Source organism: Dictyostelium discoideum (genome assembly GCF_000004695.1).
Source record: "Dictyostelium discoideum AX4 chromosome 1 chromosome, whole genome shotgun sequence".
NCBI classification, from domain to species: domain Eukaryota; phylum Evosea; class Eumycetozoa; order Dictyosteliales; family Dictyosteliaceae; genus Dictyostelium; species Dictyostelium discoideum.
Window position 1 is genome coordinate 4221934 of NC_007087.3, and position 10986 is coordinate 4232919.

Genomic DNA, 10986 nt, shown 5'->3' on the forward strand with positions numbered 1-10986 from the left:
AACAATATTAAAATTTTAATCCTACAATTTTAATAATAAATTATTAAATTTCAAAATAAATATTAAAAATTTTTTTTTTTTTTTTTTCTAACGATTATAACCAATCATTAAATTTTTTTTAATTGTTTTAAGAATCCTTGGTGAAAATATTTAATAAAAAAAAAAAAAGGAACCTATTGAAATGATGACGATCAGCAAACAAAATAATAATGTTTAAATTTTTTTTTTTTTTTTTTTTTTTTTTTATTTTTAAAATTTTTTAAAGTTTATTCTGTATATTATATATATTATTATTATTTTTTTTTTTTTTTTTTAATTATTTATTATTATTATATATTAAATTTAAAATAAATAAAAAAAACAAAATAAAATTAAATAAAAAAAAAAATGATTAAATAAATTAATTGGTTATTTTTTTTTTTTTTTTTTTTTTTTTTTTTTTTTAAAAGAAACCAGTAGTTGAAATTGAATTTTTTGAAGAAGTTGAAAACATATCAGTAAATACAGACTTCATTTGAGATTTTGATTCACATCTTTTAAAGAAAGGATGTCTCATTAATTTATCAACAGTAGAACGTTTTTCAGGATTTGATTCAAAACATTGCCATAACATATCTTTTAAATCGATTGAACAACGAATCTTTGGGAAATCAATACCATTGATAGCATTATAAAACATTGCTTTCATTCTAGAGTCACGATGAGGAGGTTTCTTAAATAACAACTCTAATATACAAATACCAAAACTCCAAATATCGGAAGGGTAAGAACATTCTTCTCCACGGATCATCTCTGGTGACATATAGTAGGGTGAACCCACCATATGTTGTGAACCACCTTTTTCAACGGAAGCGCAAAGACCGAAATCGATTAACTTGACCTCACCATCAGTTGAAACCATTACATTGGCAGCCTTGATATCACGATGAATTAACTTCTTTTCATGTAGGTATGAAATCGCTTTCAAAAGCTCCAAACCAATGAAACCAACCTGAGTCTCTTTGAAAACATGTGATGATGCCGATGCTTGCTCCAATGTACCACCTTGAATGAATTCACTAACGATGAAAAGATCACTACCATAGAGTACTGAACAATTGTATTTTAAAATATTTGGATGATCGCATTGAGTTAGGAAACCAATCTCTTGCAATACATTATGTTGTTCCTTTGGTGTTGAATAATTGACAACCTTGACACAAACCCTCTTCTTATCGTATAGTGCATCGTAGACTTTACCATACTGACCTCTACCAACCATATGAGTGAATTTAATACGTTTCTTTATATCACTACTTGGAATGACACGAATTGTAGTTGATGCTTGACCTAAAAACTCTGTGGAAATACCAGTTAGAATACGTTTTCTCTCTAGCTTAATCTCGGTGGTTTTTGCTGCCTTTTCATTATCATCCATAATTGGCGCATCGACAAATGCATCAACATTATCAAATGCTGAAGTTCTAATCTCTTCACGAGTGAACATTGTTGTTGATTTTGCAACACTCTCTGCATCTGATAAATCTAATAAATTCATCTCTTTTGTTGGTATGGTTGGATCAATTGGTATCAATAATGTAATCTTTTGACGTGTTATAAATTTAAGAATTCTTAAAAATAATTTAAAATGGTCTTGAATATCTTTAATTGGTATATCCTCTTTTAACATATCAGATTTAACTTCTTCTGGAATGTCTTCATATTTCTTTACTACCCATGGTTCACATGCTTTTCTATTTGCATATCTACGTTTAGTTGATGATGATGATGATGATGACGACGATGATGATCCTTTAGATTTACGATATAAACCTTCTTTTTCACTCTTATCATCATCTTTACTCTTTTTATCTTTTTTTTCTTTTTTTTCTTTTTTATCTTTTTTATCTTTATCTTTTGATGATGTTGCTGTTGTAGTTGTGGTTGTTGTAGTTGTTGCAGTGGTTGTTGTTGAAAAACTTGCAACTGATAATCTACTTGCTGATTTACTATGATTACTTGTTGTATCATCATAATCACCAAATGATTTTTCACTTATATTATCACCAATATTATTATTTGATGTTGATGATGTTGTAGTGTTGGTTGTACCATTTGATTGTAAAATTGGTGAAGTTGATGATGATTGTCCATTAATTGTTGATGTTGATGGTTGTTGCTCACCCGATGCATCTTTTGATGATTCTGCTCTTGGTGTTGTTAATGATGATGTTGATGTTGATGTTGATGATGAAATTGATCCTGTATCATCTTTTGTTTCTGTTGAATATTTAATTGGTTGATTTTGAATAATCTAATAAATAATTATTAATTAGTGTTTGAATTGAATTTTTTTTTTTTTTTTTTTTTTTTAAAACTTACAGATAATGGTCTAGTTTCAATTGTAATTAAAGATGATGGAAAAATACCAACTTTACCATCAAGTTTACCTTTAATAAAACCATTTTCAGTTCTTTCTAAAAATTCAATTCTTTGACCTTTTGTAAAAGATAAATGATTTTCTGATGGACCTTTATAATCACCAGTTGCTACTAAATATAACATTTTTTTTTTTTTTTTTTTTTTTTTTATATTACAATTTATTTAATTACTATTACAATTTGTTGTTTTTTATTTATTTGTTGGTTGTATGAAAAAAAAAAAAAATTTTATAAATGATTTTTTTTTTTTTTTTTTCGAAAGTTAATAATAACCCAGTTGTGGGGGGGTTTTTTTTTTTTTTTTTCTTTTTTTTTTTTTTTCTATTAATAAGTGACTTTTTTTTTTTTCGGATATTTGATTGATTTTGTTTTGTGGTAATATTTTTATTTTTTTTTTTTTTTTATTTTGGTTTATTTTTATTTTTTATTAAATAATTTTTTAAATGATGATACAATATCCTGAAAAAAAAAAAAAAAAAAAAAAATTAAATAATCTGTTTTCTATGAGGTGTAAAAATAAAAAAATAAAAAAAAAAAAAAAAAGTTTTGGAGTTTTTTTTTTTTTTTATTTTTTTTATTTTTTTTATTTTATTTTTTTTTTATTTTTTTTTTTCCACGTTATGATAGGTTAATTTTTTTTTTTTTTTTTTTTTTTTATTTTTTTTTTTTGAAATTTAAATAATCATAACAACAATAATGATGGGATATTAAATAAAAAAATAAAAAATAAAAAATAAAAAATAAAAAAAAAAAATAAAAAAAATAAAAAAATAAAAAAATAAAAAAATAAAAATAAAGTTAATAATTTACAAATTCAAAAAATATATATAATATAATTTGGCACCCCACTTATTTGCTCTTTTTTTTTTTTTTTTTTTTTTATTTTCAATGATGCCCACATCCTTAGATATTTTTAAAATCCGCTTTTTGAGAATTTTTAATTCAAAGAATTTGTGATAGTGTTGAGAATTAGATTATTAATTAAATTTGAAACAAACAAACAATATTAAAATTAAATTATCTAATTATTTTTTTTTCTAAAAAAAAAAAAAAAAAAAAAAAAAATTAATTATGAACTTCAAAAAAAAAAAAGAAAAATAATATAACCAATATAAATACTTTTTGGTTTTTTATTTATTATCTTAAATATATTTGAACATATCAAAGGTTATAAAAAAAAAAAAAAAAAATTAATATAACCTCATGAGGCCCAACTTAGATAACCTAATTTATTTTCTATTATTATTTTTTTATTATTTTTTTATTATTTTTTTATTATTTTTTTATTATTTTTTTTAAATTGACAATCACACATACACACACACCATTTTATAAAATATTTAATTACATAAAATTTAAGGTTCATTTTTTTTTTTTTTTAATATTTATTAATTTTTATTATTTAATTTATTAATTTATTATTATCAAAGTATTTTCCATATAAAAATAAAAAAAAAAAAATTCAGAGTTTTAGTCCCAATGAAAATTTTAAAAACTACTAATATCTCTTCCCTATGAAAATATAATAAAAATAAAATAAATTTAGTTAGTAATAATTAAAAATACTATTTAATAATATTAATAAATTATTTGATACCAACAAATATTAAAGTACGCATCCAGTCAAAAGGTACTTGTATTTTTGAACGTAAAGAACCTAATCTAGTTAAATATGCACTCCTCCAACTAAAAAATTTTTAATTAGTATTTTTTTTATTTTTATTTATTTATTTATTTGAAAACTTACGTAATAAAACCAATAAAACCACTTAAATCGAAGAAATCAGTTTGTAAAATACCACTTTTTTTACCAGTATAAGCTAATAAACCTAAAAATTTAAAAGCAAATGGTTTTGGTGGATTTGGATTTAACTTTTCAAGATTATTAAATTCTTTTGCTAAATAAACAGCAGATTGTGAAGCTACTTGAGCAGTTGGTGGATAATTTTTATTTTCAACATTTGCACAATCACCAAAACTAAATACATTTGAATAGTTTTTAACACGTAAATGATCATCAACAATGATTCTATCATGGCTATCCTTTTCAAATGATGAGTTTTTAACAAGTGGATGTTGACCTATACCAGTTGACCAAACTAATAAACCATATGGAATTCTATCACCATTATCCAAAATAACATAATCTTTCAATACCTCCTTTACCGAACTATGAGTTCTGACATCGATGCCGGAATTTCGGAAATTTATCAACGCCTTTTTCACCAACTTCTGGTCGAACGTACTCAAGATTTTACCCGATGCCTCCAATAGAATGATTTTCACTTCATTTACTGGCACGAATGGGAAAAGTCTTGACAAATCTTCACTAAAGAAATCATTTAATTCAGACGTGAATTCTATACCTGTAGCACCACCACCGACGATAACGAACGATAATAGTCTTTCACGTTCTTCAGTTGAAACATCTGGCAATGATGCACGTTCAAAACATTCTATAATCTTTTGACGAATTTCTCTGGCATGATGAAGTTCTTTTAAAAAGTTGGCATTCTCTTCAACACCTTTAATACCAAACGTATTATTTCTACTACCAACACCAATCACTAATTTATCATATTTCATCTCAAATGGTTTCTCATTATGAAATGTTGATTTCACCAGTACACTATTATTTTCTGGATTAATTGATGTAACTGATGCTTGAATATATTTAAATTCATTAATATCTCTTGTTGTTCTAACTGGTTCTGCAATTGATCTAAATTCTAATGTACCAACTGCTGATGATGTTAATAATGGTGTAAATAAAAAATGATTTCTTGGTGAAATTACTGTAATATCATATTTTATTGAATTTACTTTTGTTAAAAAAAAAAAAAAAAAAAAAAAAAAAAAATATTAATAAATTAATAAATAAATAATATTAAATTTCTTTTAATTATTAATTTATTATTTACAATTTTTTAAAAATGAATAAGATCCCCAACCACAACCTAAAATAATTAATTTTTCATTTTCAATAACTTTTCCTCTTTTTTGTCTTCTTATAATTGCTTTTTCCAATGATGATTTTGTTAAGTGATCAGAAATATAATTTCTTCCTCTAATAATTAAATTTTTTAATCCCATTTTTTATTTATTTTTATTTTTTTTTATTTTTATTTATTTTATTGAGTTGTAAAAAAAAAAAAAAAAAAAAAAGAATTTGAAATTGTAATTATTTAGAAAATTTTTTATTTTGTTGTTTTGTTTTTACTTTTTTTGTAATTTGAAATTGTGTGAACATAAGGTGTTTTTATTTTTATTTATTATTTTTATTTTTATTTTTTTTTTTTTAATTATAAAAAAAAAAAATGAAATTTAATTAAAAAAAAAAAAAAAAATTAAATTAATTCAAAAAAAAAAAAAAAAAAAAAAAAAAAAAAAAAAAAAACCAATATTTGCAGGTTGTTGTTTTTGGTGGTGTAATGAGTGTGTCATGATGTAATATTGATTCAATTTTTTCCAAAAATTTAAGAAATGAAAATAGAATATTTTTTTTTTTTAATTTTATTTTAATATAATTAAACAAACTCATTAGACCTGGTTTATTTTTGATTAAGCTCAATTGCTTGTTGATGATTTAATTCGTAATATTACGAATATTTTGAAAAATATCCAATGATTGAGGGTACTAGAAAAAGAAGAAAAATTAAAAAAAAAAAAGCAAAAAAAAAAATCTTTAAAATAATTATTTTTAATATTTTTAGTATTATAATAATACACTTTATTGAGGAGTTTTTTTTAATTTTCTACTAACAGAAGCAATAAATTGCTTTTGTTTTCTATTTCTAATTATAGGTTATAGATATTATAATTACAAGTAAAAATGCAACTGAACCAATAATAATACCAACCAATTGAGAAGTACTTAAACCATCAGATGATGAATTATTACAAATAGAGGTGGCGCCATTAGATGATGCATCATTGAAATCTAATAACACACTGAAATCTGGATCAATTATAATTTGATTTTTAAATTGTGGAACTGTAATAGCTATATATGTTTGAATTGAAGATGCTGAATTGATTGAGTTTAATGATGAATCTAATAGTTTATTTGACACACTTCTAAATTCACCATCTATAATTGCACGTTTAATGAATCTTCCATACAATGAATGATTATCTATTTGAATTTTTAAAAAATTTGAATTATCGCCTGTACTTGTATTACCAAATTGTGTATTTGAACAAATTTCATTGGTTTTAGATGATTCAAATGATGCAAACATTATTAATTGAAGTTGATTTAATGCATTTGCAAATTTATATTCACCAGTGACCTCTATTGTATATTTAATAGTTGAAGGGTTCATTGTTAATTTTTGATTTGCAAATTCAATATCAGTACTAGTGTTAAACCATTCCAATGTAGCTGTTATATTGGTATTTAATACTGATGTTTTATATTGATTCTTTAGTTCTGTAATTGGTGTATAAATCCATTTATCAAATATATGGTTTGTAACTTGTTTTTCATTGAAATCTATTTCTCTTATTGATACTAATGATATTAATGATTTAAACAATACTTCTGGCAATTCATTACTAATAGAACTGTTTTCGTCAATTGGTATTGTTGGTATTACAACTGATGGATCAGTATTGTTAATAACTGGTGGTGGTACAATGATTACTTTAGAACTACAATCCAGACCGATCCAAGGTGATACGCAAATGCAACCAGTTCCCACTGCTGAACAATATCCTTGCTTTTCACCACCACACATAGGCTTACCTGGGCAAGGTTGAGGTGGATTAGTTGGGATTGGTGTTGATGGAGTTGGTGTAGATGGAGTTGGTGTAATAGGTGGTTCTATATTTGAAGGTGTTAAATTAAAATAAACTGGAGAAACTCTAAGTTTATTGGATTCAATAGTTGAGTTTGATATTACTAAAACATCAAATAATTTATCATTTGGAATAATATTTGAAATTTTAATACCTGATGAACCATAAAAAGATATTGATTCAATTCCCAATGTTTGATTTATAGATTCTGTATCTACATCTTTTATTAATACTTTATTAATGTTTGATAATGATCTTCCTAAAATGGTTAACTCTTTATCATCGGAATAATACTTTAAATTTGAAGTCAATATTGGTTGATCCACTGTCATAGATGTACTTATATAACCTTTTGATGAAGTGGATAATAAATCAACAGTTGAGAAACCATGATAATGACCTCCATTATTAATAATACCATAAACTGACAATATTATTTCACCTGGATATCCAAAACTTAATGGTAATTGAGTTGTACATGTATATTTTGCATATGTGATATTACTACCATCTGTTAATTTTGATACACATTCAAAAGATTCCAATCTTTTAGAAGTCATGTAAATTATTGGTGATTGATTTTTTCTAATACCACTTTGGCTTGGTATAATTTCAAAAGTAAAAGTTACAGATCTATCTATTAAACCAACATCAATAATTGATTTTGATGATGTAAATGATAGTAAAACTGGTTTTGAGGGATCCTCAGGAAAAGATGGACACAAAACTGATACCATGGTCATCAAAGAATAACCTCCATCTTCAGAGTTTTCATATAAATACATAAATGGGTTTATTAGAGGAGAGAAACCTGTATACGGTTCAAATTTAGAAAGAATTTGGTTTGTATCATATAGTTCCACATAAACTATTTGGTATTGTTGAGAAGAACATGGGGTTGATACTGGAATTAATAATTGATATACTCCTTCAAATTTATTACCTGAAATGAAATCATTAAAAGTAAAATTGAAATTAAATGTAGAACTATCTAAAGATCCCATTACTTTAATATAACCACGATCAAAACCATTGAGATAATCTGTAATAGTAAAATTCCAACCAACAACACCATTTACATTGTTTAAATCAAGTAATGTTTCATTTCCAATAGTTTCAATCTTTGAGAATATAGGTCCTTCATTATCTAAAACTATATATAAATCAAATGTTAGTTGTTTCATGAATATTTTGATTAAATATATAGTTATGTATGATATGGAAATATACACATACCTGTACTATTAACCATTAATTGAGTTGAATTTGGTGCATTATTTAAAAAAAAACCAGAAAGTGAATGTTGAAAGTAAAAGAATATTTCACCAAAAATATTATTCTTTTTTACAATAAATTTACTTGTAAATAAACCCAAGGTTGAATTGTAAATAATTGGATTTGTATCAATGCTAGTCTGTGTTATTACATCCAATATATATGAAGATAAAAGTAAATCTTGAGGCATTTTAGAGGAATTTATATATGCAATTATGTAATTATCTTTATCAATTAAATCCAATTCATTGGTTGAAAACCAAAGATCATCAAAATATGTATGATCTAAAGCTATAGTGAAAAAAAAAAAAAAAAAAAAAAAAAAAAAAAAAAAAAAAAAAAAAAAATTATTATTAATATTTGAATTCAAATTAAATGAATAATAAATAATACATACATTTTAATAAAAGTGGGTTTTCAAATCTTAATATTGGATTAAATGAAATAATATCACCAAGTTTATAGTAAATTTGAAAATTTAAAGTATCGACCAATTTAATATATTCAAATACTGCATCAATTACTATTTCAAAAGTACCTTTGTAAATATCACCTTTGACCAAATTATCTAAACTTTTAGAAACACTAGAATCAATAGCAAAATACTGTATCCCATTAATTGAAGTAAAATCGATTGATAAAATAAAAACAAATCCTTGAACCCTTATAAATTTATATGATATCATTTGAGGTGGATTATTTACAACATTTTCACTGCTATCTATTATCAGACCGGGTGGACCATCACCAAGATATGGTGTCATGAATGAAAAACTGGTTTTCTCCTTACTATCTATATATTTTTGAAATGTAATTGAACGAGTGTGATTTAAATTATTACCTGATAAAAACCCAAAAGGCCATCCAATTATTGAATTTCTATAATTAAAAGAATATAAAGTTGTTGTAAATTTAAAAGGTGATGTATTATTAAATGCTATTGAAAACAATGGTATTGGGTTATCTTGTAATTTACTTTCCAAAACATTTATATTCAATAATGGTAATTTAAACCCTAAGTAAGTAGAAATAATAATGAACAAACAATAATTAATACCCATTTAAAACTATATTTTTAAAAAGTAGTGATCCAAACTAATACAAAATTATAATAATTACTTTTAAATTTAGTTTTTATAATTGAATTGGTTATTGAATATTTATTTGCTATTGATAATGAATAATTGTGATAATCTTCAGTTATTTGGTTAAACATATAGGAAACATATGTCATATTTCCTTTAATACCTTTGATTGGTTTTAAAGGTGCTAATGAAGTGCATTCAAAATCAAAACATAAATAAAAATATGGTTTTATAATTTCAGATTCAATTTTTACTTTAACAAATGGTGCATTATAGGAACCAAAATCAGTAAACATTGGGTTACTACTATTTAAACCTGATGGATAAAATGAAATTTCACTTGGTTGATTTGGTAATTCATTTTCTTGAACTTTAAATTATTTAAATTTAAATTATTATTATTATTATTATTATTAGTATTATTATTATTATTATTATTATTATTATTATTATTATTATTATTATTTTCTATTATTTTAAAAATGATAAAAATAATAAAAGTAGAAAAAATACCTACAATAATCCCAATATGACCTTGAAGTAATGTTTAAAGTTTTACCATTAGAAAATGAAAGTAATCTATTCCATTTATCAGTAAGAGATTTACCTTGATTGGTAGAATCAGCACCCCATACCATAAAAAAATAATTTTTGAAACCTGTGTACACAAGATCACCTTGAGATGAAATTGCTAAAAATAAATCATTGTCTTCTTCTTTTACAGGAAAAAGTGAATAAAATCCATCATTAAATACAAAAGGAACAACATCCAACTCTACTACTTTATTTTCTTTTAATACATCTTTTTTTTTTTAAAAAAAAAAATAATAAATAAATAAAAACAATAAAAACATTAGTGATATTGAGTCTATATTAACGATAATGATGATAATAAATATAAGAAAAAAATAAAATAAAAACTTACTATTACAAGTTTGATTTAATTGATATATTGTTTGAACTAAATTGTTTGATGTAAGTGTTAAATTTATAATGAGTGATGTATCCATTTGAACTTGTAGATTGTAAGAATATAAATAAGTTGAATTGTCATTAGAAGATTTTAATAAACTTGGTATGCTTGAAGTTGTTTTAAAATCTGATAAATAACTACCAAGACCGCCATTATTAAAAACTAAAATTTGATATTCAATTAAACAATAATTTACATAAGATGAAATGAAATTTTTTGAATAATTTGGATTTTCAATCGATAATGATAATGTGTTACTTGTTGTTATTTCTATTAATTGACTTTTATTAACATTTATAAATAATAAATAAATGAATAATAATATTAAATTTATTTTCATTTTATCTATAAATTTATAATACTTTATTATTTTTATTCACTATTTGAAAAAAAAAAAAAAAAAAAAAAAAAAATGCACAAGCTCATTTTTTTA

The 10986-nt window shown here is 23.2% G+C and overlaps 3 protein-coding genes across 3 annotated transcripts; all 3 read right to left on the minus strand.

Moving 5' to 3' along the window:
- Positions 1–442: 442 nt before the first annotated feature.
- On the minus strand, positions 443–2544 carry mkcF (MKC subfamily protein kinase; the record flags this gene model as incomplete). Its single annotated transcript, XM_641449.1, has 2 exons — positions 443–2293; positions 2362–2544. The coding sequence occupies 2 exons, from the start codon at positions 2542–2544 to the stop codon at positions 443–445; spliced, it is 2034 nt and encodes a 677-aa protein (XP_646541.1).
- A 1364-nt stretch (positions 2545–3908) lies between these two features.
- Positions 3909–5513, minus strand: DDB_G0270104 (hypothetical protein; the record flags this gene model as incomplete). Its single annotated transcript, XM_641450.2, has 4 exons — positions 3909–3932; positions 4022–4106; positions 4168–5242; positions 5342–5513. 4 exons carry the CDS (start codon positions 5511–5513, stop codon positions 3909–3911), a joined length of 1356 nt encoding a protein of 451 aa, XP_646542.2.
- Positions 5514–6214: 701 nt separating this feature from the next.
- On the minus strand, positions 6215–10893 carry DDB_G0271032 (EGF-like domain-containing protein; the record flags this gene model as incomplete). Its single annotated transcript, XM_641451.1, has 6 exons — positions 6215–8373; positions 8457–8786; positions 8893–9510; positions 9615–9950; positions 10098–10382; positions 10506–10893. 6 exons carry the CDS (start codon positions 10891–10893, stop codon positions 6215–6217), a joined length of 4116 nt encoding a protein of 1371 aa, XP_646543.1.
- Positions 10894–10986: the final 93 nt, after the last annotated feature.